General features: G+C 49.8%; 6 protein-coding genes across 6 annotated transcripts; 3 read left to right on the top strand and 3 right to left on the bottom strand.

Annotated features, from left to right (window-relative positions):
* Window positions 1-1342: 1342 nt before the first annotated feature.
* Window positions 1343-5985, bottom strand: APOLD1 (apolipoprotein L domain containing 1). Its single transcript, XM_059472348.1, has 2 exons — window positions 5966-5985; window positions 1343-3771 (listed from the first exon to the last, which is right to left on the bottom strand). The coding sequence occupies exon 2, from the start codon at window positions 3764-3766 to the stop codon at window positions 3026-3028; it is 741 nt and encodes a 246-aa protein (XP_059328331.1). The 5' UTR covers window positions 3767-3771; window positions 5966-5985; the 3' UTR covers window positions 1343-3025.
* On the top strand, window positions 3829-17700 carry LOC132073476 (histone H1.10-like). The gene is made up of 2 exons (XM_059472570.1): window positions 3829-3922; window positions 17093-17700. Exons 1-2 carry the CDS (start codon window positions 3829-3831, stop codon window positions 17698-17700), a joined length of 702 nt encoding a protein of 233 aa, XP_059328553.1.
* A 401-nt stretch (window positions 17701-18101) lies between these two features.
* On the bottom strand, window positions 18102-18546 carry LOC132073567 (histone H2A-IV). The gene has a single exon (XM_059472673.1). The coding sequence runs from the start codon at window positions 18544-18546 to the stop codon at window positions 18157-18159; it is 390 nt and encodes a 129-aa protein (XP_059328656.1). The 3' UTR covers window positions 18102-18156.
* Window positions 18547-18861: 315 nt separating this feature from the next.
* Window positions 18862-19307, top strand: LOC132073767 (histone H2B 5). The gene has a single exon (XM_059472994.1). It carries the CDS (start codon window positions 18880-18882, stop codon window positions 19258-19260), a length of 381 nt encoding a protein of 126 aa, XP_059328977.1. The 5' UTR covers window positions 18862-18879; the 3' UTR covers window positions 19261-19307.
* A 1397-nt stretch (window positions 19308-20704) lies between these two features.
* LOC132073749 (histone H3) lies at window positions 20705-21162 on the top strand. The gene has a single exon (XM_059472977.1). The coding sequence runs from the start codon at window positions 20705-20707 to the stop codon at window positions 21113-21115; it is 411 nt and encodes a 136-aa protein (XP_059328960.1). The 3' UTR covers window positions 21116-21162.
* A 378-nt stretch (window positions 21163-21540) lies between these two features.
* On the bottom strand, window positions 21541-22015 carry LOC132073748 (histone H3). Its single transcript, XM_059472976.1, has one exon. It carries the CDS (start codon window positions 22013-22015, stop codon window positions 21605-21607), a length of 411 nt encoding a protein of 136 aa, XP_059328959.1. The 3' UTR covers window positions 21541-21604.
* Window positions 22016-27365: the final 5350 nt, after the last annotated feature.

The following is a 27365-nucleotide window of genomic DNA, read 5'->3' as shown; positions in this document are numbered from 1 at the left end:
TCATGTATGATGTGTATGAATATGCAACGGGCTATTGCTTTTAAGGGTTAATCCTCTGTTAACGTGGGTCCTTTTTCGGGCTTATTTTGCCCAGCAAGTGGCACCTGGACTGTCTGTAACTCTTTGTTTTTATTGTCTCATATTGTCCTAATCCCAATTGTTCAATTTTTTATTAATTTAATTATATTACTATTTTTATAACCATTTTATTACTATTAATTTTTTTAAATTTTAAAAACAAGTGATTGGCATTTTTCACAGAGAACAAATGAAGTGCTTCGGATGTGTTGGTATGAAACACTTTGAAGCACTAGTGATGGGAAGAGAGAAAAGAGCTGTCATTGTCCCACATTGTTTTCTGCTTATGATAATTGCTAGTGTGAATTTTTGAAGTATGAATTATGAATTTTTTTCCCTCTGTCTCTGGGAAGTCTGTTTGGGCGTGCTCCCAGTGGAAATGCTGATACACTCCAGCATCTGTCCCTGGATTCCAAGCATGGCATTTCCTCTGTACCCAGAACAATGAGGAAAGTGAGAGGAAATACGAACGAACTCTCTGCGTGACAGGGAAAGAAGAGGAAACCTGAAACAATTCATGGGCAGGAGTCAAAATGAAACTGCTGCATCCCACTGTGCTCAAGAGCAGTGATAAATTAAAAAAAAAAAAAAAAAAAGCAACAAACCAAACCCACCCTGTGTAGATGCTCCTTGTTACCATATGTTTCAAAAATTACAGCAGCCTGACCATCAGCTTGCTGCTTATTGTTGGTGCTAAAGGTTAAGCCTGGCCAGCACGTAGACATGAACCCCTGTGAGGGTCACTGGGATGCCTCAGGAAATGGAGTCAGGGATGTGACAGGAAGTCATTGCTTGTGATTCTTTACTGAACTCCTTGCCCACATAATATGGTGCTGTTTTAGTGGGGAGCAGGGTGGAGCAATTCTATTCTGGTGAAATTCCAGTCTGTGTAATTCCCTATTGTCAACAGATGTATTTGAATGAAGGTTTTCTCCTGTCCTAAATTGCTGTTGGGAGCATTCATGCATGATAAAATAAATATACAGCTTCTAAGTAGTAATTCCTTTTTTGTGCTTTTCAGCACAAGACATTGCAGATTATACTGGATTTAGAAATTGTCACTCCAGGGCTTTTAAACAAATGTGCTCCTAGCTCTACTGCATGTTACAGTCCTTAGCAGGGGCAGGGTGAGAGCATCCCCAGCAGATGGATTTTAGTGCAGATATAATGTCAGCTATTTCAGAAGGGGTGCATAATGAGATGAGAGGGACAATGTGTACAAGCATATCACCTCCAGGAGTGCAGAGAGACACTGACACAAAAGTGCTTCATGTTCATTTATTCGAATCAGCAGTCTACTTGTTCATTTCTGGCAAACAGGCATGGGTATCAAAAGCATCTGAGTCCCACTCTGGGGAACCAGAGCTTTTATTCTTCCTACAACATATTAAAACAAATGTTGATATCATGAAAAGAGACAAGAAGGACAGCGATTTAAGCTTTGTGACCCGGAGTGCTGCCCTCCCTAAGGACTTGGTCAGTGTTACAGAATTACAGAGTAGGTTTTTCTGATCATTAGGATTTGTGTCTGCTCAGGGAAGTTTCCCTTGCTCACTGGGCATGCTTGTGGAGGGAGTTACCTCTGCATTGACTCTTTGAGTCGCCTCAAGCTAGTTTCAGGGTCTCTTCCTTGTACCTCTTTCAGGTACTGACATGATCCCCATCATCACCATACTTGGGCACTTCTCAGAGGTGTGATCCCAGACACATCCTGGTGAGGTAGGGAAGTGCTACTATCCCTGTTTTGAACAGGGAACTGAGGTACTGATGGCTCAAAATCACAAAGGGCATATTTAGCAGAACAGTCACTTGAAATAGGGTCCCAGCCCTTGCTCCTGCTTTGCAGGGGCTCTGCCACTGAATCATCCTACTCCTCTCAACGCCTCCTGTATATTAGTACCTGCATGTATTTCACTGATATGAAGCCTTCTGTGGGAAGCATTGCTAGGAGCACGTGTAGCTCTCCATGAGTGCTGCCTCCCCCCTCCAGATGATCCACTGTGGTCTCACAGGCTGCTTGACTGCATGGAGAGTGGCACTTCCACCTCTCGGGTGTGCTCCCATCACGTAGCACCAACCTACTGGTTTTGTTCTACCCTGTCTTACTACCCTTCCCTTCCTGCTGCAGGAGATATAACTGTGTCCTTCCACCAATGCCCTGAGGAAGACTCTGGTCCCAGGGCCATTCTTCTCTCTATTTTGGCTCCTGAAATCTATTGTCACTGTTTGAACTGTGTTTCACCTATTTTATTACTATCAGCATTCAAGTCATGCTTTCCGTTTCCTTCAGGGACTTGCCCTCCCTCACAGCAAAATAACAGGTAACTTGCTCTCACATGCTACAGACTTGCTTTTACTCTAAAAAACAACAGCTTTCCTTTGGAACAGAGGCCTCCTTAAAAAAAAAAAATTATATATATATATATATATATATATATACACACACTCTTAAATACAATATCATAAGCTTAAAATCACTCTATGCAAATAAATAGGATACAAACATCACAGTTCTCAGTCTGGAGAGGTTTCTCCAAAACAGATAAATTCTGGCCCTGCTATTTCATCCATACAGTCTGTCATATCTGGAGCTGCTTCTTTCTACAGCCTTTCCAGATGTACCTTGGTAATGGGATTGTACTCTACTGGAAATTGCAGCTGCTGGCTTTTTTAGGGTACTCCAGCCCTTGTACCACACACAGATTTATAAGTTGTTTACAAACCAGGTTCAGTCAGCATCAGGTATTTAATCTGCCTCCTGACCTAATTCTTTTTGCTGCCTTGGGGAAGCAGAGCAGTGGAGATGGCTGGGGAAAAAGGGGTCTGCAGAACGTCCACCTCACAGCACCAGCACTGTGAACTGTAAAACAACAGGTAGCAGTGATAATGGTCACAGTAAATAATGCAATGTCTCCAAACCCAGTTTTTATATGGGCCAAACACTGTTTCAGCTGCAGGGTCTCGGGATCTCGGCAGTGGTTTTAGCACCCAAGCTGAGTCTCCTCGTGCGTGGGGAAAGCTCTGTTCTGGACTCCAGAAGATCACAGACTTCATCCATTGCCCTGGTGCAGGTCTCAAGGTTGTCAGCCAGCTTCTGGATTTTGGCCTTGAGCACAGCCTGGCTTACTTTGGTGGCCTCCTTTGTGCATTCTGGCACGAGGAAGCTGTGGGAGCCGCAGAGGACCATGAAGCAGACGGAGTTGTAGAGCGAGATGGACGCCCTCTTCTCCGACTGCCGCAGAGCCGGGTCACCCGGGCCCTGCCCCCGGCGAAGGAACTCCAGGCAGCCCAGTATTTCCCTCATCTGTTTCCGACAAGTCACCGCAATTTCCTGCACCTTCCTCACCTCCCGGGAATTGCAGAGCACCAAGGAGAGGTCGGAAGTGATGCTGACGGCGCCACCGACCGTGGCCAGGCCCAGGCCCACAGCCGAGGCCAGCAGAGAGGCTCCGAGCGTGGCGGGGCTCAGGGACAGCCCCAGGATGGCCGTGAGCGCCCCGGTGGCCGTCAGGGCGCTCCCGCTGACGTTGGCGATCAGGGAGCTGCGGCGGAGCTGGCTGAGTTTCCGAGCTGCCCGGTGGAGGTGCGCGATTTGGCCGCGCAGCCTCTGCCGCTGCTCCAGCAGGGCCGCGTGGAAGTGCTGCGTGGGGTCTGCTGTGGGCACGAAGGCAGCACCGTCCCTCTCCATGGCTTCTGTCCAGAGAAAGAAAAGTCTGGGGTGGGATCTATGTCAAAAAAACCCAGCGAGACATGCTCATCCTGGATCACCATTTCAGGGATGGCATCCAGCCAAATTTTTGTTGCTTCAGCCCAGCTACAAGAAAGGTTTTCCACCTGCACTCACGTACACACATACCCATATGAATGTGTACATTCAATTACGTTTTCCATTGTAACTTTCAGACAGCAAAACTTTAAAATGTTTTTCTTAATCCCTGCAAAGACTGAAGTATCCTAAGGACTGGGGTCAGAGGTGCTGTTACCATTATCAAAAGACACAAAAGGTCTTTTGGAACCTGGGGACAGAAATTCCCCTGAGGTTAGGTGACTCAGTGCCCAGAGCAGTAATGCTGCCAGAATGAATCTGTTGCCCCCCTGATGGGATTCAGAGGATCTGCAGTATAGAAGGACATCTTTGACAAGAAAGGTCAGACTGCAAGGAGGTGAAAGCTATCTCAGGTTTTTGTATAGGGATGATTTCCTATTAAAGGAGGACAGAGAGAAGGTGCTGAATGGCATCTATGTCTGGATTTTGCATATAGGAGGTGAGGAGTTTATTAATGCCTTGGATGGGTGAACACCCTTCCTTTCTTTAAGCTTCAGCAACTCGAGGCCCCCTGCAGCATGTTTTTTTTTTTTCCTATAGTAACCTGGTGTCAGTGTATGAACAAAGATGGGAACTATTGTTCTGTGGTCATAAATACCCAGTTACAGTGGCAGGGAGGCCTCTGAACCTTGATAGTAAGAGTCATGAAGAGCACATCAGAAAAGGAGGCCCAGTTTTAGTGTGCACTCCCTGGCAGTTGGGGAAACAAGGGAAATACAGAGGGCTGTGAATAGAAAAGGCTTGAAAACTGCTGCGTCTGGAAAACCTCCCCTGGCAAGATAGCAGGAGAGGCTTCATTTCTAGGAGATGAATCTACAGTGTTTCTGTACTAGACAGTCTCTGTTTGCTGTCTCTGTTCATTGCCACAAGTGCAGAAAGAAATGTTCCAATAAATATTTTCAGGTTGCTCTAGGGATGCCAAATGCTCTACAAAGGAAGCCAGCAACTTCAATCCTGCTCACAGGGAACCTGAGGCAACAGAGCCAACAGGAATGGTGATGTAGCTGATTGTCTGGTAGAAGCAGAGTTTCTGTGCTTCACCGCACTGCACTGTGCACTCGGCTGTGCTGCCTCTGCACCTAGCAAGGTGCAGAGCTGAGGAGCTTTTTGGAGCCCATAATGCCCTCACAGCCAAAAGGAGTCTCTGCAGCAGAAAGACCCTGTCACTAACCCAACTGAGCAAAACTATTCATTGCTGCAGGCACTTTTCACTTCAAAATCTTCTGTACTGTGGGAACTGAAGGTGCCTGGTCCCTCATAAAGTCACACTATGTAGCTAGGATCCTTGGGGCTTCATTCTGCAGAATCCTCATGTTTCAGAAGGAGAGAACTTTGTACCATAGTCTTTCATATGGAAGAGTATTCATAAGTAATTCTCACTGCAATCTTTCCCCCTTCTGCTAGCTTGTCCTAATTCATCTCACACAGATTTTTAAGACACCCCCTCACGCCCTTCAGGAAATGCCCCCAGTCTCTCTTGGTGTCAATGAGTCATTTGAATCACTTAGTACATTTTGCTTCTCTCAACTGGAGGCTGTGTCTATTATTTTTACACTTTAATTAGAAATAAAGCTGGAAACACAAGGACTAACACTAATCTAAATAGATACCAGCATTGAAATGAACAATGAGCACATCACCAATAACTTAACAACGGATCAATATGATGATCATTATATATGTCAATTCCTGTAGCCTCTCAACAATTTGTTCTGAAGATTTAGTTGCTGAAAACTGTCTCAGGTAATAACAGCTACTATCACACTGAATTATTAGAACAATCATTCCAAATATATATATATATATATTATTAGAACAATCTTATATATATATATATATATATATATAATATATATTATTAAACAATCATTCCAAATATAGCATAGGCCATGTAGTAGGCAAATCTTTTGACAGTGATTAATGCCAGCAGAAAGGAAAAAAAAGTCCTGCTCTTAGAGAAAAATCTCCCCAGCACTAAAGGTATACATTAGTCCAAAGCCTGCAAACACTTTCCTAATAGAGTACTCAAAGACACTAAAAAAATTACTGGTTCAAACTTACCTTCAGTTTCCAGCCACCCTCCCAGAAGACAAATTTTGATCTGTTTCTGGAGGAGACCAATTTATAGCTCCTGTGGACCAATTGCTGGGATGGGAATGCTTTGCCTCATACTGGGAGTTTGCCATTTCCTGCTCTCCCTTGTGCAGAAGGATGTGACACACTGCAAAGTGACCTGTGGGACAGTGAGCACACACCATGCTCAGGAAACGATCCCTGCGAATGAACATTGTGTGTTCACTTTTCCTGAAGTGTAGGGTGGAAAAAAAGTTTAAAAATCGCAGCCTATTCCTGGCTGTGAGCTAGTGCAGACATTCCCTGCAGGGAACAGTTGCCTTTCCTTTCCCTGAAATAGCAACTGACTTTACTCTGTGCTGGAGCTGCCAATTGTTTGATGACTGAAGTTTCCCCCACTACACATCTAGAGCCAGGGGAGCTATCAGCCAGCCAACTGCTCCATTCAAGGCCAGTGTACTTTTAAAAATCCCAGCTCTTTGGGAAAATCCATAAAAGGGAAGCAGTCCTACAGCGAGATCATTGCTCTGAATTCCCATCCCTTCTCCTTCCCAGTACATAAAAACATGCTGCAAAAGGAGTGATCACCCTGTGTTTTTACTCTGTTTCTTAGCCATAGGCACCACAATGGTTGAGAAACAGCCCTCCTGTTTTCCTGAAGGGCCTGCCCAGCAATCAATAATCAGAAGGAAAGGATCATTTGCCTCCCTTGTTCTGCTGCCTGCTGTTGCCTGGCAGTTGTGCCAGACAGATGTGGCCAGAGGGAAAAAGTGATGAAGATGCTGGGGAGGAACAGCCTAAGTGCCACTCCTGTTGCTGCCTTCCATGCTGAAACAAGGCCAGTTTTAATCAAAGATTGTTTTGATGGGGAACTGTTTTGATGGCACTCGGTGGTATGTGTGCCATGTGTCTTTATTGACACAGGGCCCCTGGTCCTGGGGACAATTCTATTGAGCAGCTGTGCTTGAAGATGGGGCATCTGCTTTCTTGTTGGGTGGATTCTTGCTCTTTAGGACTATTTGTTGACAGGAATGCTCTGATTTTGCCCCTGACCTATTTAATTTGAAAGCTATTTACCTGTAACTGAATGGTGAGGCTTTCCTGTTGAATTTGTGGGCTGTGTAGCCACACAATCACTGGAGCTGACCTTTAAAAGGGCTGAGACTGTAAAGCAGCAGGCAGGGAGAGGAGAAGGCTAGGATTATTCATTTCAACAGCAACTTAGTTTTCAATTATGTTAAAATAGGTGTGAAATAGTATATCAAATGTTTTTTCAGGGGTGGAGCTACAGGAGATGAAACGTGAATGAAAAAATAAATATCATGGAAAAGTTATTTCAACCTGTCACAGACATAAAAAGAGAAAACATCATTTTAAAGATGCCTGAATGTGCAGTTCTGGTCTGTTACAATTTGTACATACTGCACGTTAACAGGAAGGTGAGCTTTGACACTGAAGGAAACTGTGCTTCAGCCCTTCCCTTTGTTTTAGCAAGCGTGTGCTTGAATTGGAGCCCATCTGCCTTGGCAAGGGCTTGCAGTTGATGGAGAGTTCTTTTCTCACATTCCCAAATAGAATAGGGCACTTTTTTTTCATGTGACTGCATCTGTGTTAGAACTTGTGTCTGCAGATATGTCCTTGTTGGGAGAGTGAGTTTTGGTAAAAGTGAAATAACAAAGAAAAGGAAAAAAAGGGGTCCAGAATGAGCCTAAGGTGATGACATGGTTTTGGATGATCCCCTTCCTTTCCCAGTTTTCTTCCTTCAATATACTCAGCTGAAATATACTTCAATATACTCATTGTCAGAAATTCCTGCAATGCTCACTCTGTGGGCAAGGACCTGATTGATGAAGGTGCAGAAGAAACAACTCATTTTTCTTAGACTATTCCCTCCCAGACATTCATGTCCCCTGAAAGATCTGCACTTCACCAAGATCAGATATTGGTCTTGGCCAAGGATGGTTTCTCACAGGAATCATCCCTGGGCTCCTCCACTTTCAAAGAGAGTGTTTCCCCATAATCCACCCCTATAATAAGGTGCATACCAAGAAAGGATGGATTTCACATGAGGAGCTACAGATGTCAATATGATTTTAGAGAAGAGACATATATTATAAAAAGAAACATTATTTCCTAGGAAGGGGCTGTACCACAGCATTTTACTATTTGCTATCTGCTGACACTCACAAACATTCCTCTGGTGAGACTGCTGGTTTTCTCTCCCACTGATAATTAGAAAGACCAGCTCCAGCAAAGGTGAGCAGGTGGGAATGAGAGCTGGATGGGAGAAAAGTGTCTTCTCTCAGCACCTGCCAAGGACTGAAAGGCTTCTAGTGCCATTAGTGCACTTGCCCAGATGGAAGTACATCTGCTGGTCACTAGGTAGGTTCCAGGAGCCTGCATGGAGTGAACCTTAGCTTATCAGGGATCTCCAGATGTGTGGAGGAGGTCAGACCTTCACTGGGTGGCTCTGCAAGCTGGGGAGGCCTGGCCACGCTGCCTGCTGTGCCCTGCTGCCTCTCTGCTGGTGACCTTGGGCTTGATGGTGGAAGGGGCACAGCAGGTGTTTCACAATGACCCTGGCCAAAAATGGTACCTCTGCTCCACCCTTTCCCATCCAGCCACATCCTCTTGAAAAGCCTGAGGGCACTCTCTGGGAGCAGGTGACCAGAAAAGGGAAGGAAGGATGTTTTATTGCCTCAGCTCTCTTCCTTTCAGGGGATTTTGGCAGAAAGGACTATTTTTTTTCTCCTAGTCTCTCCAGCAGATGGGATATATGACAGAAGTGTCTGATCTGAAGCTGTTTGCAGCTACTGTGATGTAACATTTGAACACAAATGTGTAAAATTTGAAGCTGGAGTTTCAAATAAACACTTCCTTTACTAACATTGTTTTGATGAAATAACTGAGGAAACTTGAGTAAATTTACACTTATATACCGTCTTTCTAACAGATTTCTGCCATGCTTGGTACTTTCAACCTTAACTACTGGACCCTGGAGCTACAAGCTGTCTTTTTTTCTTTTATTTTCTTTTTCAATTGAATCAAAGACAAATCTTAACTTTTTGCAGCAAGATATTAATTCAGAATCAGCAGAAACTAGAATAGGCCAAAACTAAAACAAAAAAAGCAAATTGGAACAAAAAGACTGTGTCAGCTTTTAGTAACTTGCCCAGCAGATCCAAATTAATTTTTTGAAAGCATTCCAGAATGTGACAGGCTGCTCTGGGCTCTGGTCACCGGTGTATGTGGGTTTGAAGAAAGCTGCCAAGAGCAGAGCAGAGTGGAGGGAACAGGAAAGCCTGTGGGATGAGAACACCTCTTGTTGGTTCCATTTAAGCAGAAAATTAGCCAAGCACACTGCCTGTGCCTGCTTTGTGAGCAAGCATTCATGGAACAAAAACTCTATCCTAAATTGCCTTGTCAAAACACTGTCAGCAGCATTTGCAGAGACTGAGTATTTATTTGGACGTAGAGAATGAATTCCTGCAATGCATTTAAAGAGAGCAGCTTATTTGCCACTTGCCAGCTTTAGTTCCATGTTCAGTGCAGGCTGTGTGGCACAAGGCTCTGGTGCACAGAGGAGCAGCTCCCCATGGTGCCTGTGAGCCTGGCACTGGCTGTGGCTCAGCTGGCACAGGAATTCAGCACAGCCACCCGCGGGCTCTGCTGGCACTAGTGCTGCAGAAATAAGGGGACATGCATCTCCAGGGCAAGTGTGGCTACCATCCCTCCAGGACTACAGAAAACAGAGAATTGTTAACATATTTCCAGAGCTGCAAAGAAACCTGTTATGTTGGTAAAAGGTAGAAACTAGGTAACCTGGTTTCTCGCGTCTCTTTTCAAATGGACTTCTTGATAGCTGAGTTCACAAGGCAGCATTTCTCTTGAAAGAAGGGAGTCTGGATTCTTCTCACCTACAAAATCTACTTATTTTTGTAAAACTTTCAAGAAGTCAGTGTCTTTGAAATCTTGGCTGCTTTGTCAAATTCTGGCTGGGAGTGCCTAGGAGCCTCAAAAGCTGCTGTGTTACATTGACTAACCCTCCCTTCTGGCACAACAGAAACAGGACAGAGACACAGAGGCCTAAAGAAGTCCAGGAAAAGTTAAAAGCTGTTACCTAGAGCTTCAGCTAGAGATGCATGTCACCTCATTTCAGCCCTCTTTAGAGGTTCACACGCAGTTTATTCACACTCTGAAGCTCCCTCTAGAGATAGGAGAAGGAAGAATCATCCCCAAAAGTTCCTTCAGTCCATCTCTTCCAGGCACCTGCTCTATAATACGTGACAAATTAGAGACAGCAATTCTTTATCCCTTTCCTGCCTCATTCGATGTCCCACAGGTTGGCTAGGTTTATGTTCCAGTTTCAAATATGCTGTCCCACAGACACTGCTCTGGGCCAGAGATGCTGTTGTGGAAGAAAGACAGTGTGTGGCAGTGGTGCATCTCTGCCTGTCCCCCTCATGGATTTTTCAGGTACATTTTGACCCTGCTGACACCAGCAAGAATTGGGAACACTTCTGAACGACAGAACACTTGCACAAGAGGGATGGGTCTCTCTAGATCCAAAGCGAAATGAGCATCTGGCTATGAGCATGCAGTGTGGCCTTCTGTACTCCCAAATATGTCATACAGGTACCACTTCTTGCATCCATACTTAACTCAGTATTCATCAGGGGATATATGGCTGTTGGGATGGCCTTTATGTCCATCATGAATCAGGTCTCTGTATTTGACAAACCTGCTTTGAAAAGTGTTTGTGGACTCTGCCTTTAAGGACAAATTGCATTCTTGATACCAAAATCAGATTTTGACTGATATCTCTTGTAAGGCTCCCCTCTAGGCTGGGTATTATTTTATATTTGCAGCACATCAGACATCTAGGGATTATTTTCAGAGCAGATGAGCACATTTTGTAGTGAGCTGGTATAGCTCTAGAAAAAAAATGTTTTCACACTTGAAGCAGCTCTGTGGACTTGGAGACCCGGAACTGGGCAGAAAGGGTGAATATGTTCTCTTCTCTTCCTGTCAGCCTTTCCTTGAACCTGGTTCAGTCAGGGAGCTGTATGGGATCTCAAAAAGCAAAAATGTTGCTGTACTTTGGGCCTCTTTACAGTGATGTCTGAAGATGAGTATCATCTTCCTTTAGCTTCAGCACACAGCAATCATTGCGCCTGGGACCCTTCCTTCTTCTGTAGGCAGGTCTTCCCACAGGCAGTGGTCATGAGGGAGCCTAGGAAACAGCAGCCTCCTTCCCTAAAATCTGCTTCTCGGGAGGAATCTTCTCCTCCATAGCACGGTGGATTGCAAGCAGGCACTGATAATCAGGCCGCCTACTTCTCACCACTTTTTATATTTGGGGAAGCATATAGTGGCTGACGCATTTCCTGATGTAAACTCAAAAATCACATCAGTGTGGATGCTCTGATTATCAACATGGAGCTACAAACAATTCATTTCCTTGCTGTTCTGCAGCATTTTCAAAGAACTTTGGAGGTTCCTGTTCTCCCCTGATATGTAGGGAAACAGAGGCAGGGAGGAAGCCAATGGTTTGCTCATTGCCTCCAGGGCAGAACAAGTGGTGAATGGAGGTGGCCTTAGTTTCAGATGAATGTTTGCTCCCTGAAGCTACCCTCTGACCTGGCACAGCTTTTATAATACTGATCAGGTCATGATTGTAAATTCCCTTGTTCTGGGCCTTTGATGGTTGAGACTTTCCCATGTTTAAGGATATATCATATCCATTCTTCTCTTTATATTTCTTGGAAAAGAAAAGGTTTCTGTAAGACAACAAGAATATTTCCCTTGTAAGGATGCTGGAAGAAAATGTCTTTTTTTTTAGATTATTAATATGGAAGTGATTGGACAGCTGTCATAGGAGTCTTTGTTTGAATAGATGTCAGCAAGAAGGAAAGAATATTGCTTCATGCTGGTAATTTAAAAAAAAAGTCTTAGAATCTGTTCATCAGTTCATCAAAACTGCCAGAAGAGTTAGTGGAAAAGGAACAAGAGACACAAGGATGTATTCAGGATCCCACAACTAAGCAATTTACATAACAGACCTTACATATGCTGAAAAATAAGGTGGTAAAGCAGCCCACCAGGAGCATTCCTCCTCCTCTAGCTCTTCTCTAAATTTGCCTGCTTGCCCAAATTAATGCATTTCTCCTGTCTTTACAGGTGCAGTGATATCAGCAGCTATTTTTGCTCTTGTCTCAGGGCAGCATTTCAGCTGCTGGACATCTGTGCCAAACTGCTCCTTTCCTTTGCTGGCTCTGCATCCCAGTGTCCTCTAGAAAAGTGCTGGGAACATCATCTTCGATCCTCCAGCAACACAGGGGCAGGAGAGGGACAACCTCTTCTCCCTTTAGGGTTCCCATCCACCTCTTCTGAGCCATTATGAGCTTGTTTTTGAGAGGTGGTAGCTCATCTTCCTGGCTTCTCTGCAGAAAGTGGAGGAGTTGCAGGTGATTGTTCTCTGCCTGACCAGGGTGGGCACCAAAGGGGAGCCAGTGAACACCAAGAGCTGCAGTCAGCCAGCAGTTTAAGACCAGCTGCCTCAGAGGAATTAAAAGTGCCTAAGGGATGTGAATGTCATGGTTCAGAGTGGGATGGGAAAAGATGTGAGTCCCCACCAGGAATTGGTAGGGAGATGTGTGCACTGCCACCCAAACCAAAACTGTGGGTCAGGATTTTCTCCAGACAGCAGCTGAAAGGTGGAACAAACTGCTCTTCCTGCTGTCCCCTTTGGGTTTTGTGACTGCTGCATGGGATGGAAATGCTATTATTTTAGAAGGACGTTTTGGAAACTGAAGCTGGCTGCTCTTGAGATGTTTCCTTGTGAGGGTGCTGAAATGAAGGTGCAAGGGTATTTCAGATGCAACTGACTGCTCTGGGCCCTACAAAAGGTGAGCCAAGCCATTCCCATATTTTTATGTGTTTGATGGCAGAAGAGTTGGGAATTACCAAAGTGAGGTTCAGGAACTGTTGTTCCTGGCCATCCTAAACCTAAACTTGGTGAGTACTTCCAGTGTCAATAAGTGCAAGTGGCAGTAGAGTTTTGTTATAACTGAAATCTGCTTCTGTCTCCACTAGGACTGAAATCAAGCATCTGCATGCAACTTGGCCAAAAGTGTTCCCTGTTGTCTGGATCTAGACAGCTGCTGAACCAGTAGCTCTGAGAGCCTTTTACAGTCCCTGCTTGCCCAAGGAGGGCACTGTCAGGGCACCACCAGCCCTGCCATCCCTGCCCAGCATTTCCTGGGGCTCCCCCAACCCTGTTCTGGTCCCAGGAGGCCATTCCAGCCCCCCTGGAGCCATCAGCCCCTGTCCCAACAACACAGAAATAGGGCCAGGCTCAAGCTCCCCACAGCCCTGCCTGGCCCTGGTCCTACTGCCCCGGGGAGCATCCAATGCCCGGAGCTGTGGCTGAGCCCAGAGCCCCTCTCCAGGCCTCATCCTGATCCCACCTGCACTTGAATTCTTGGCCTTGCCCGTGTGTGTGTGTATGGCAGGTAGCTCAGGTTTGTGGCAAATTAAAAGTTAAAATAAGCAGAAAAATTCACTACATTTTGAACAGGTTTTGGTTTTGTTTTGTTTTTTTTTTTTTTTTTTTAATTCTTTTTTTTTTTTCTTTATGAAATTAGATGAATCATCTCTGAACCTTTTTTCTGCTGACAGGAAATGTTGAGAATTAATACCGATAGCTGGGCCTCAGCAGGAGAAGGGCAGAAAACGTGAATCAGAATAAAATGGGAGGATCCAATCAGCTGTATTTTTGAGAATTGTGAATGACTCTCAGTTCTCCTATCTCCGAAACAGAGATGGGCTTCACATGTTTGGGAAAGCCAGGGCAATGTGAAATGCAGTGGAGTTAGGTGTTCATGTGGAAAAGTCATAAGGGAGGGGAGGAATAGGAGAAAGAGTTGAAGAATTGAAGAATTATCCTCAGTATGAGTACACTGGGCCTTTGTAAGGTCCTTTTCCTAGGGCTTTTAATGACATCTACAGTGGCCACTTGGCTTTGTGTCCTAGAGCCAAATATCACAAAAGGGACATGCAATGATTGAAAAGAACATGCAATAAGTGGAAAGCTACCCCGATTTTGCAATTTTTTTAGTTGGCTAGCAGGCACTAAGTTTGGTTTGGATTACTATATATTTTTACAAGTTAATAGGCATTTGTTACTGGTTACAATAATCTATACATTCCATGCTGTCTGGGAAGGGGTCTACGGGGCTTTCAGATCTGATCTCTTGCAGTCCAAGCTGGCTCACATTGATAGCACCTGCAAAAAATAAATAGTTCTGTAGGATTTTCTGGCAGATTCTTGCTGCTCTAGCAGAGATCTCTGTCCATACTGACGGTGCATGCAGAGAGCAGACAGCCTGGAATGCCACTGAGACCCTGCTGTTCCTGATTTCACCTCTTCTAGGGTGAGGTAGCAAGGCTGGCTGTAATTGTGATGGTAAATGCACGAGAGGGAGGGAGATTCTCTCCCAGTAAGGATCCTTCCTAGCTGTTCTTTTTCATGTCTGCATTGAAGGGCAATACGTGCTGCTACACCTATCTTAATTAAGTTTGACCATGACTGGAGCAATGATCTCTGGCACACAACTTCACGTTTTTGTGCTGCTAATCACACAAGAAACAGCAGGTTTTGGGGGAGGAGGGTGACCCACAGTATTTGTGTATTTACTACTCTATGAGGTGATGCTGTATTCCTATCTCCTTGTAGGGCTTGATTATTCTCTTATACTTCTGCATCCTTCCCCTAATAAAAATGACTTGACTGCTTGTATATAAAATGGTCATGAGATTATATAATCTTTGTACAAATAAGGAAAGAGAATATTGGAATAAAAACAGAAGAAGAAAATCAAGTAAGTAGGAGACCCTAAAATAATTACAAAATTTAGCCTCAAGTTGCTCTATTTAACATTTGATAGAGAATGGTGGAGACGAAAGTGGAGTGAGATGAGGACTACCACAATGCTGGCAGTGTTGCAGTGGCACATACTGAGAAGCTTTTCCTCTGGAGATGGTTGGTGTTGTGGTTGGCACCGCTATACAGGATTTAGGCATACAGCTGTGTGCCAGCTGTGTGTGTGAAGGAAAACAGTCTTGGGAATATTACATTACAGGCTGGAGGGAAGTGTGCTGTTGTGATGCATTATTGCTCTTGTAAAATAAGATTTGCAGAGAATGGGGGAGGTAGAAAGGCTTCTGTCCCAACACAGGTATTGGCATTGGTGATTGCGGAGTTGGTGAGTACAAAAACCTGCTCAGACACTGTACCACATTTAGTTTTTAAGGGACATCAAGGATTCTACCAGACCTAGATGGGACAGAGCAGACACACATTCATCCACCTGATTGCAGGAAACTTTAGGGGACATCAACAATTTCACTATTCAATTATTTATGCCCCCTACTACTGCATGGAGTAAATGTCATACAGTCAAGTTCTCTTGGCTTTATAAAATTTCCAGTGAACCTTACTCTATAAACCATCCCACTTCCAACATGGTTTGAAAGCCCAGAGCCAGATTTGCTGAATTTGTCATCTTATTGCACTCTCTGCCTCATCATAACATCATAATTCCTCACCTAGGGGACCTCGATGGCAAGGAAGAGTTAGAAAGAAAACATAAATGCAAGAAAAATGTGTTTATTTTCCTAAAGTCCTTTTCACCATAATTATGCAAGAAATTGTCAAAGTGCCTGTATGAGGTTTTTTTTAATCAGATTTTGTAAATTAATTGAAGATGAAGAGTCTTCCAAAATCTTCAAGATGTTCATTTTACTGTTCTTTAGTGGAATGAAATAGAGGAGTGAGATGGTATTTTTCCACTCAGAGTTTTCATTTTGTTGAAAAAGGGAAGTTGACCATAACTGCTCAGCATCATATCTAAACCATTCAAGTGCATTTTGGTTTACGTGAGGTATAAATAAATGCAGCAATCTGGCCCTGCTAAACTATTGATGGCCACTAAATTTCAGGTAAATGAATTAGGAACTCCTGACAGAGACACAAAACTATACCCAAAGTTGTAGCTGGTAAGAATGTATGCATGCTAATGGGGGAGTCACCACAACCTGCATGAAGAGCTTTGCTTCACTTTGTGCTGCAGCCAAAGCTTTTATGTACAGAAACTGCTGTGGCATGATCTGTAGCATAGAAAAAAGGCAGTGAGTAAAAACTGTTTGTTCTTTCTAGCTTCAGATCAAAATATGAATAGAATGGTGCTCTGACATCTCTTGCGGACTCAAGATCTGTCCATTTCTTTTTCCATGTAAATGAATCACATGCATGAATTTTACAGATTTAGCACTGTGTGCTCCATTTAGAGTGTGATCTGTTTCTGTGCACCAGAGACTTACATGAAGCTCTGTGATCCAAAGCAAACTTTTTAATCTTTGGTGTTGAGCCCCCAAATTATTCCACTGATATTTCAGAGCCTTTTGCTACGTTAACAGGAAAGTGTTTCAAAGAGGGGGATAAAGTATGTGCTGTCTCATACTTCATGCATAGAAGAGTGGAACGTCTGGAAACTTTGGGAGTAAAGGAAAAATATTATACCTGAGTGTTTCACAGTAGCCAGAGGTTTAAACCCCAGTAGGAGAAGCAGCAGCACAGTTTTGTGCTACCTCACTCTCTTTGAAACCCTTTTGTTTTAAAGAATGAGACTCTAACTGTTTGCTTTCTTATCTAAGGTAAAAAGGACGCTCTGCAGATTAATACTGAGATTTTTCCCTCATGTTAAATTAAAGAAGAATGTCTAATTTACAAAGAAAAACAAAAGTTTCGCGTTCTCGAGATCCGTTTGCTGGATTCGGGATTTCTTGTCCCCATGTTGCTCAAGTCCAACTCTTTTCGCGACAAGACATCAACAGGCGAAAAACAGCCTCTCCCATAGTTTCACAGATGTAGAAAAAGGACGATTTCGTGACAGATGAAATAGAAAAAGCCATTCTATTTCCCCCGAGGAAGCGCTAGGCGGAGCGCGGAGCACCGGGCGGGGCGGGGCCAACCAGCGCCGGCCGCGCTGCAATAACCGGGGGGGCGCGGGGCCGGCCCTGCCCGGTGCTCCCGGTTACACCGCGATGGCCGAGACCGCCCCGGGACCGCCGCCAAGAAGCCGAAGAAGGCGGCGAGCGGCTCCAAGGCCCGCAAGCCCGCGGGGCCCAGCGTCACCGAGCTGATCACCAAGGCCGTGTCCGCCTCCAAGGAGCGCAAGGGGCTCTCGCTCGCCGCGCTCAAGAAGGCGCTGGCCGCCGGCGGCTACGATGTGGAGAAGAACAACAGCCGCATCAAGCTGGGGCTCAAGAGCCTCGTCAGCAAGGGCACCCTGGTGCAGACCAAGGGCACCGGCGCCTCCGGCTCCTTCCGCCTCAGCAAGAAACCCGGGGAAGTGAAGGAGAAAGCCCCCAAGAAGAGAGCAGCTGCGGCCAAGCCCAAGAAGCCGGCGGCCAAGAAGCCCGCCAGCGCCGCCAAGAAGGCGGTGACAGCAAAGAACGGCCCCAAGAAAGTTAAGCCTGCAGCCATGAAAGCAGCGAAGAGCCCCAAGAAGGAGACAAAGGCTGCCAAGCCCAAAAAAGCGGCGGCAGCAGCCAAGAGCCCGGCTAAGGCGAAAGCGGTGAAGCCCAAAGCAGCCAAGGCAAAAAAGCAGCACACAAGAAGAATTAAGCCCCACGTGGAAATATGCTTGCTTAGCATTTAAACACAACGGCTCCTCTAAGAGCCACCAACAATTGGGCTGGAATGCCGTGGCTGCCGCCGTTTTGGGGAGGGGTGTGGAGGAACAGCAGTCTGCGGGTGAATGTGCTGTTTGACTCCGAAACAGCTCGAGGAGCACTTGAATTGGTAGGGGGAGGGTATTAGCGCCTTGGTAGCTTTCAAAATGCCCATAAGGCGCAGGGATTGGTTGCAGAAGGGCTGGGCTGCTTCCTGGAACTGGTGTCAGCCCCGCCCCAGAGCGGGGCCGGTGCCGTGGCGCGGAGCCGCGTCCGGCTGTCACAGTTGAAACGTCAGAGATAACTGGATAATGCCCGCGGTTATTCAAAACTTCCCGCGGGCTTTCGCTCCGCAATGAAATTCAAGCTCTTTCTCTGAATTTGTGGGTGGCTCTTAAAAGAGCCTTTGGGTTTCTCTTGGTTTAAGTTCGCAGCTTTACTGCTCACTTGGCTTTCGCCTTGTGGCTGTCGGTCTTCTTGGGCAGCAGCACGGCCTGGATGTTGGGTAGCACGCCGCCCTGCGCGATCGTCACCTTGCCCAGCAGCTTGTTGAGCTCCTCGTCGTTGCGGATGGCGAGCTGCAGGTGGCGGGGGATGATGCGCGTCTTCTTGTTGTCGCGGGCCGCGTTGCCCGCCAGCTCCAGGATCTCGGCCGTCAGGTACTCCAGCACGGCCGCCAGGTACACCGGCGCGCCCGCGCCCACGCGCTCCGCGTAGTTGCCCTTGCGCAGCAGCCGGTGCACGCGGCCCACGGGGAACTGCAGCCCGGCCCGCGACGAGCGCGACTTGGCCTTGGCCCGCGCCTTGCCGCCCTGCTTCCCGCGACCCGACATCACTACAGCTGAGCAAAAGAAGTCAGTAACTCACTGCAAAATTTACAAGTTCCGAGCTCGGCCTTATATACCTCTTTTGTGGACTTCGCGACTTCCGATTGGCTAAAACAGTGATGTGCCTAAATCAGCCAATAGGAACGCGGATCCAGATTTGACCAATGGCGACGAAGGGCGGAGCTACTATCACGAAAAACTTGCCTCAGCCAATAACAGCTTAGTGTACGGGAATCCCTAATTTGCATAATCGCTCTATAAAAGCGGTGCGCTCAGAGACGCGCGGTGTTCTCACTCCGAGAAATCGTCGGTGCCGCTGTGCCGAGAGGATTCGCTGCCATGCCCGAGCCGGCCAAGTCCGCCCCCGCGCCCAAGAAGGGCTCCAAGAAAGCCGTCACCAAGACACAGAAAAAAGGTGACAAGAAACGGCGCAAGAGCCGCAAGGAGAGCTACTCCATCTACGTGTACAAGGTGCTGAAGCAGGTGCACCCCGACACGGGCATCTCGTCCAAGGCCATGGGCATCATGAACTCCTTCGTCAACGACATCTTCGAGCGCATCGCGGGCGAGGCCTCGCGCCTGGCGCACTACAACAAGCGCTCCACCATCACCTCGCGGGAGATCCAGACGGCCGTGCGCCTGCTGCTGCCCGGCGAGCTGGCCAAGCACGCCGTGTCCGAGGGCACCAAGGCCGTCACCAAGTACACCAGCTCCAAGTAAATGCTTGGCTAAAATCTGCTTAACCCAAAGGCTCTTTTAAGAGCCACCTACCTTCTCAGTAAAAGAGCTGATCCTGTGGCGAGTTCCTACCCGCCCCGTTTTGGTTTTCTTTTTTTCTGGTGGCGGGCTGAGGGGAATGTGCATTTACGGTATTCAAGTATCTTAAAAAGAAGGCAGCATTTACAGTGTTTGAGGTAAACTTAGGCTATGTCCTACATCTGTTTCAACGGCTCAGGGAACTTCATAATTTTTAAAAGCCTTAGGGGTCCGTTTTGGTTTATGTACACTGTAGGGCAGACAGGTTAGAAAATTGAATACATGCTGTCGGTGGTCTGTCAAGTAAAACAGCCGAAGCATGTTCCTGACGGCTAGTACATGGTAATTTCTCGGCTGACCTACGTTAACGTAACATGGTGTGAACCGGGAGCACTGACAGCAGACGTGCTTTCAGACCACCCGGTGCTCTTGTGCCTTGTTCTTTTCATTCAGAAAATGGACTCTGAGGTGGATGCCCCCTCCCCTGCCCCGCAATGTGCATTGTTCCAGGGGACCGGGGGAAGGAAAGTCGAACGCGTTTTCGCCCCGACCTGGGCAGTCCCCGCGCACGTATTCCCGAGCACAGGGTCCCCAGCGTGGCGCTTTCCCGGCTTTCGTTTGCCCCTCTCTGTCCCCGCCGTGTCCCCGCGCCCCGCACTCTCCGCCGCCGAGCGCGGACGGGGCTGCGGCGCGCGGGCAGAGCCGGGGTCGCGCCGCTGCCGCGCTCGGGCCGACCTGAGTGAGGACTGCGCGGAGCCTCCCCCGCGGGCGGGCCCGGCCGCCTCTGGCCCCTCCCGCCCGCCGCTGATTGGTGCCGCTCGTAGCTCGAGCGCGGCCCGAGCGCGCGCTGCCCCGGGGCGCGCTCCCCGCACGGGACGCGGCGCTTCCAGCGGGCCGGGGCAGCGGCCGGGCCGGGAGAGCTCGGCGGGACCGAGCAAGGCGGCTGCCGCCTGCGCCTTCTGCCTTGCTGCCGCGAACCGAAGGGCGCTACTGAGCGGGAAGAAACCGCGAGCCCGCGGGGAAGGAGGCGGCTGCCGGCGGCAGCTTTAGCCAGCGGTCCTGAGACTCTGAACGTACGCGATCGGAGCGGTTTTGTTAAAAACAGGGCGAGCCCGAGGCTCGGGCGGCGAGCCCGCCCAGCCCCTCTCTCCGGCGGCGCCGCCAGAGCCCCAGCTGCGCTCCGCCAGCCGCTGCTGGAAGGGGGCGGGGGCGGGGCGGGGCCAGGGCGCGTTTCCCGCCCCGGGGGCGGGGCCTTCTCCCGGGCTCGCCACAAGCGCCCAATGGCTGCCGGCCGCTGCCGCGCGAGCGGCCAATGGGCGCGGGCAGCGGGGCTATAAATGGCGGCAGCTGTGAGCCGGGGCGCAAGCAGTTTCGTGAGCAGAGAGGCGCGGGTGCGGGGCTCGCAGCGATGGCGCGCACAAAGCAGACGGCGCGGAAGTCGACGGGCGGCAAGGCGCCCCGCAAGCAGCTGGCCACCAAGGCTGCCCGTAAGAGCGCGCCGGCCACGGGCGGCGTCAAGAAGCCGCACCGCTACCGGCCCGGCACGGTGGCGCTGCGCGAGATCCGGCGCTACCAGAAGTCCACGGAGCTGCTGATCCGCAAGCTGCCCTTCCAGCGCCTGGTGCGCGAGATCGCGCAGGACTTCAAGACCGACCTGCGCTTCCAGAGCTCGGCCGTCATGGCGCTGCAGGAGGCCAGCGAGGCCTACCTGGTGGGGCTCTTCGAGGACACCAACCTGTGCGCCATCCACGCCAAGCGCGTCACCATCATGCCCAAGGACATCCAGCTGGCCCGCCGCATCCGCGGAGAGCGCGCCTGAGCTCCCTGCCGTAACCCTCGCAGACCCAAAGGCTCTTTTAAGAGCCACCACATGAACAATTAAAAGAGCTGTAGCACTATTGCAGAACGTGAACGCTTTATTAAATTGAATGAGGAAGACTGCTGAGGTATAGGTATATGGGGTGTGTACCTCACTGAAGTTAATGTTTCAATTAAGTTGGGCAATTTCCCTTTGTACATTAATGCTAAAAAAGGAGTTTACATCCATGTAACTGATGCTAAAGGGGACCTAATAAATGCAAATGCTTCCTGACTCTCACCCACTGCAAGTGTTATACCGATGACATAAGTACAAAATGTCGTAGCAACTCTTAATAGAGCTCAGTCGCTCACATCACACATAGAACACCATAATTTCTTGTGCCCCACACCCCTGAAACGATGCTTAAACCAGTGCTACAGCTCTTTTATTGTTCATGTGGTGGCTCTTAAAAGAGCCTTTGGGTCTGCGAGGGTTACGGCAGGGAGCTCAGGCGCGCTCTCCGCGGATGCGGCGGGCCAGCTGGATGTCCTTGGGCATGATGGTGACGCGCTTGGCGTGGATGGCGCACAGGTTGGTGTCCTCGAAGAGCCCCACCAGGTAGGCCTCGCTGGCCTCCTGCAGCGCCATGACGGCCGAGCTCTGGAAGCGCAGGTCGGTCTTGAAGTCCTGCGCGATCTCGCGCACCAGGCGCTGGAAGGGCAGCTTGCGGATCAGCAGCTCCGTGGACTTCTGGTAGCGCCGGATCTCGCGCAGCGCCACCGTGCCGGGCCGGTAGCGGTGCGGCTTCTTGACGCCGCCCGTGGCCGGCGCGCTCTTACGGGCAGCCTTGGTGGCCAGCTGCTTGCGGGGCGCCTTGCCGCCCGTCGACTTCCGCGCCGTCTGCTTCGTGCGCGCCATCGCTGCGAGCCCCGCACCCGCGCCTCTCTGCTCACGAAACTGCTTGCGCCCCGGCTCACAGCTGCCGCCATTTATAGCCCCGCTGCCCGCGCCCATTGGCCGCTCGCGCGGCAGCGGCCGGCAGCCATTGGGCGCTTGTGGCGAGCCCGGGAGAAGGCCCCGCCCCCGGGGCGGGAAACGCGCCCTGGCCCCGCCCCGCCCCCGCCCCCTTCCAGCAGCGGCTGGCGGAGCGCAGCTGGGGCTCTGGCGGCGCCGCCGGAGAGAGGGGCTGGGCGGGCTCGCCGCCCGAGCCTCGGGCTCGCCCTGTTTTTAACAAAACCGCTCCGATCGCGTACGTTCAGAGTCTCAGGACCGCTGGCTAAAGCTGCCGCCGGCAGCCGCCTCCTTCCCCGCGGGCTCGCGGTTTCTTCCCGCTCAGTAGCGCCCTTCGGTTCGCGGCAGCAAGGCAGAAGGCGCAGGCGGCAGCCGCCTTGCTCGGTCCCGCCGAGCTCTCCCGGCCCGGCCGCTGCCCCGGCCCGCTGGAAGCGCCGCGTCCCGTGCGGGGAGCGCGCCCCGGGGCAGCGCGCGCTCGGGCCGCGCTCGAGCTACGAGCGGCACCAATCAGCGGCGGGCGGGAGGGGCCAGAGGCGGCCGGGCCCGCCCGCGGGGGAGGCTCCGCGCAGTCCTCACTCAGGTCGGCCCGAGCGCGGCAGCGGCGCGACCCCGGCTCTGCCCGCGCGCCGCAGCCCCGTCCGCGCTCGGCGGCGGAGAGTGCGGGGCGCGGGGACACGGCGGGGACAGAGAGGGGCAAACGAAAGCCGGGAAAGCGCCACGCTGGGGACCCTGTGCTCGAGGCTACTGCCTGTGCCGGACTGTGCAGTTCGGCGACGAGAACGCTTAGTGATGGGAGGGAAGGAGGGAGGGCATTCATCTCGGAGCCTTTTGCTCAAAAACAAACGAACTGAAAAACAAGGGCACAGGATCGTCTGCAACAGCCTGTGCTTTAAATGCTCCTCATTCACACCGTCATCCATTCGCGTAGCTCAAGATGGAAGCACCTCGTACCAGCAGTCAGGAACAGATCTGTTTAGGCAGTTTTGGGGCGGCCGACTGCACTCGTTTGTCTAATTCGCCACCCCCAAACCGTACATGTACCAAAAGCGGGCTCCCAGGGTTTTTCAAGCGAATTATGAACGTTCCCTTGTCCGTTGAAGCGGATGTAGAGCGCATCATTTTACCACAAACAATGCACGTCCCACTTTCCTTACAATTTACAATGCTTTCACAACATTACCTCAGTTTTGCCGAAAAAAAAACCCGAACAGGACAGCAAAGTACAGATTACCATAGCATCAGCTCTCTTATAGAAAAGGTGATTCAAGAGGTCTGGCACTTGGATCTGTTGCATTTGGTGAGAGCCTCGGTGTTCTCGCAGGGTGATGCTGTTCCCCCTGCCGGCTGGATGCTCCCTTCGGGTGCGGGGCGGTTTCCGAGACGGGGTTGCCGATCACTGTGACTTCTCGTGGGCTGTACAGAGATGCCATCGTCGCTGCCCCAGATCCATGTACGTGGGTGTTCCTGTTTTCCTGGCCACCAAAATGCCGCGTTATTCGCGCGGCACAGCGGGGCGGGGACACCGCGGCCGCAGTGAGGCGATGTGCGCGCCCTCCGCGGGCGCCGAGGAACGCGGGGGTGCCGGGGAAGAGCAATGCGGAGTGTTCGCCCTTTGGAGAGCACAGCGATCCCTGTGCCACCGGTAGAGGCGACATCCGTGCCCGCCGGGCGCTGACTGAGGTGTGTGCCGGGTGGCGCGGAGCAATGGCTCTATAGGGAACCAGCAAGAGTGCCTTGTCCGCCCGTCGGGGATCAGAATGATTCCTCCGTCAGAGAGGACCGAAAGGATGCGCTAGCAGGCGCTGAACAATATTTGACAACTGCTGCAGAATGATCTGTGTGTTCGCTGGGCTCAGGCGGTGCCTCGTAGGGAGCAGGGCGATGTGTGTGTCGGGGTGCGGAGGGTTCTGAGTGTCTGGATGTAAGGCTAACGGAGGGTTCTGAGTGTCTGGATGTAAGGCTAACGGAGGGTTCTGAGTGTCTGGATGTAAGGCTAACGGAGGGTTCTGAGTGTCTGGATGTAAGGCTAACGTGGAATGAGGGCGCGGAGAGGTGGTTTCGGCAGAGGGTGGGAGTGTGCGGGAAGGGCGGCGCAGGGCGTCTCAGAGACACGGGACTGCCGCGCACTGCGTGCATCGCCGGGCGCAGTGAGCTGTGTGTAAAATATCTCAGAGCGATGTGCTTTCCTTCGGAACGAGGCGATATGTGTGTAAATCGGCTGCCAGCGGCGTGTGTTTGCGGGAGGAGCGGGACGATGCCCGTGTCGTAGGGAGGAGAGCGGGGCGTGTTGCGGGAGGAGCAGAGCGATGGCAGCGCCGTACCGGGACGAACAATGTGTGCGCCCCCGGCGGGGAGCGTAAATCTAATTTGTGTGTGTCCGGGGGTGCACGGTGATGCTGGCGCCGGGGAGCGTAAATCTAATTTGTTTTTCGGGGTGCGCTGTCTTTTTCGGGATCATAGAGCTAGACACACACTGTGTGTATGTTTGCACATGGATTGATGGCAAATTTATTATGGAACGTTTAGAAAGTGAAGGATATGTGTAAGCTGAACAAAGCAGAGTACTGAAACACAGCAAAGGGCTGTGGAGAGAAGAGGTCATAACTTACCAGTTTAACTCTATGTTTCTTCAGTCGAACTTGCACAAGCTGCGACAGCGCAGTGAGAGTTGAAAACCTTCCGCTTTCCCGTGTTCGTGTTTGCCGAGCACGGCGCTGCCCTCCTGCCCGAAGCTCGCTCTGCGGTGGGACCTCCCCGGCTCAGCCAGGGTAGAGGAGCTGCTCACGGAGGTGCCCACCGCCATCCGGAGCTCTTTGACAGCGCTGTGCCCAAAGCCGCGGCTCGTTCCGCTCCGCCCCGGCCCTCCCCGGGCTTCTCTCCGCGCCCGGCTTTGCCACGGACGTGTAAATTACACACACGTCCCCTTGACGGATTTGTATCTGCCTCATGTGGCTATTGCTTTCTAGAAACATTGGTTTTAATTATTTTCTGTTTCTTGAATCTCTGCAGGCAGCCCTTGAACTGGCACACTTATTGACCCCAAATTAACACTCAAAGGTCTTCCGAGGTCTGTGCCGGAGCAGAGGGGTTGCACACCGTCCCACAGCTGTGCTCGCATCCCGGAGCAGCTCCTTTGCCCAGCCGCTGCACCCTGGGCAGCCCGTCCTGTCCGGGCGGGAGCGCCGCGGGGCTGACAGCAAACCTGAGCTTGCTTTTCCTCTTGGTACGAACTCTCTGTGTCATCTGGATGTTGAGTGGAAAGTGATTGTACGTGGAACTTTTCTAAGTGTGGGAAATGCTGAAATAGATGCCGTGTATGGAAGTATTGGACTCCCCCTCAGATCCTCCCCGTCTCTCCATTATCGCTGCCGAAATCTGTGGAGTACAATACATACGGGAAATAGCCAAATACAGAAATCGTTGCGGGGAACGTGCCGCGGTCAGGCTCAGGGCCGAGTCACGGCAGGACCCCGACAGTCAATCCGCTCGCTCACCACCTGCCCTCACGGCGTGCATCTCCCTCCCCACGCTGCTCCGGCACACTCCATCTCCTCTCCGCGGCTCCGGGCCCCGAGCACCCGCACGGCCCCGGGAGGGAGGGAAGGGACAGCGCAGAGTTGTTGTGTCCCTCCTCGAGGCACGGAGGATCTGCGCAGGCACCCAGGCGCTGTTCCCTCAGCATTCCAAAGCCTCCTGCCAGCCCTCTCAAGGGGCAGAGTGCCCCCGAGGAACTCATTCCATGCCACCCCTTCTGTCAGTGCCGCACCTGGGCACAGACTGGGCTGTGCAGCCGCACTTCGCTTCGTCAACACAGCAGTTATCGCTATTTGATCTTCTGTGTTATCCCTTAGCTTCCCAAGAACGGCTTCATACAGTTTCTTAAGGTGAGTATATCTTGGCATGGGCTGGGGAGGAAATTCTTCTTCTCAGTGATGGTATGAAGTGCTTTCTCTTCTCAAAACTATGGCAACCATCACCGACATAAACAAATATTTTACCAAACAGGTTTACACTTTGCTTGCAGATGATCTAAAAAAGTCTCATGGTTCCAGGATTTTTGTTTTTGTTTTTGTGAGATGAAGAGAATCTAAATTCTTGATGGATTTTTGCAAATGGGTCATCTCTCTGCCACTGATTGCCTGTTACAATCTTCTCCCTATTAGGCACTGATGGATATGATATTTTGCATGGAGAATAAAGCTATGTGCCATTGAAAAAGATAGTGAGTAACAGCTGGGATCACCACCAGAAGGCACAGCTAAAAACAAAAGTAAAAAACCAAAAAACATTAGCAACAAAAAACCCCTCAACATACAAATACCCACAAACAACAAAAAAACCCGAAAAACAAACAACCCCCCAAAAAACCCCAAGAAACAAAAAATTCCCCCCAAAAAACCCCAGAAACAAACAAAACCTCACCACCACAACAATAAAAAAATCACACCCTAAAAACCCATTCAAAATTGACCCAATCAGTTTTTCTTTGGGAGTTGCTTATCAAACTGTGTCTGTAATGAACAAAACTATATGAGCCCCCACAGTTAGTCTGATGTCTTTCTAGAAAAATTTCTGTGAAGAGCTGTGAATGAGTAAGCTGAACTCATTGCTCAGGGTTGATGTACCCACATGATATCAAGGAAATAGGAAACAAAGAGAAACATTTGCACATTTCAGACAGGAATTTTAAAACATTTGCACATTTCAGACAGGGATTTTAACAACCTTTTATTCTCTTAAAATACTTTATTTCCCGTAGGAGCAGCCCACAGAGATATTTGACCAGTCTGTTCCTCTCCCAACCTTTCCTGTGCTTTCAGATTTATGGAACTACTGATTCCCTGAAGACAGAATGACATTTGGAAGGAAAGTTGGTCCCCATTGCCAGTTCCACACGATGGAAAATCTGAACCTGGGCCAGATGTGCAGGGCAAAATTGCTTTATTCATGACAGTAACAGTGTGCAGGCAGTTTCCATTGCAGTTCTGCTTGTACTTCTGCCTCCAAGAGGACTCTGTTCCCACAAGGAAAACATACTTCTTGTTGGTTGGACGTTCTTTCTCCCTTTTCCTTTGCCAGACTTGAAGGTAATTTGTTTTTCAAGTTTTTTCAAACTTGAAACTCTGCACCACACCTGCTGGTTTCAACCCCTTGACCTCGGGGCTGCATTCAGTCTCAGGTTTTACCTTCCACGTTGTGCCTGTGGCTCTCTGACTCCCCTGGCTCCAGCTCACACCAACCCACCCCAGCAGACTTG

Source organism: Ammospiza nelsoni, chromosome 5, assembly GCF_027579445.1.
Source record: "Ammospiza nelsoni isolate bAmmNel1 chromosome 5, bAmmNel1.pri, whole genome shotgun sequence".
Taxonomy (NCBI): Eukaryota; Metazoa; Chordata; class Aves; order Passeriformes; family Passerellidae; genus Ammospiza; species Ammospiza nelsoni.
This window is presented reverse-complemented; position numbering and strand designations above follow the sequence as displayed.

Coding starts and splice junctions, on each gene's coding strand:
- APOLD1 (XM_059472348.1), bottom strand. CDS start 3,766: ATGGAGAGGGACGGTGCTGCCTTCGTGCCCACAGCAGACCCCACGCAG.
- LOC132073749 (XM_059472977.1), top strand. CDS start 20,705: ATGGCGCGCACAAAGCAGACGGCGCGGAAGTCGACGGGCGGCAAGGCG.
- LOC132073748 (XM_059472976.1), bottom strand. CDS start 22,015: ATGGCGCGCACGAAGCAGACGGCGCGGAAGTCGACGGGCGGCAAGGCG.
- LOC132073767 (XM_059472994.1), top strand. CDS start 18,880: ATGCCCGAGCCGGCCAAGTCCGCCCCCGCGCCCAAGAAGGGCTCCAAG.
- LOC132073567 (XM_059472673.1), bottom strand. CDS start 18,546: ATGTCGGGTCGCGGGAAGCAGGGCGGCAAGGCGCGGGCCAAGGCCAAG.
- LOC132073476 (XM_059472570.1), top strand. CDS start 3,829: ATGCTCATCCTGGATCACCATTTCAGGGATGGCATCCAGCCAAATTTT. Junction 3,923..17,092: donor GGTTTTCCACCTGCACTCAC/GTACACACATAC, acceptor GCGATGGCCGAG/ACCGCCCCGGGACCGCCGCC.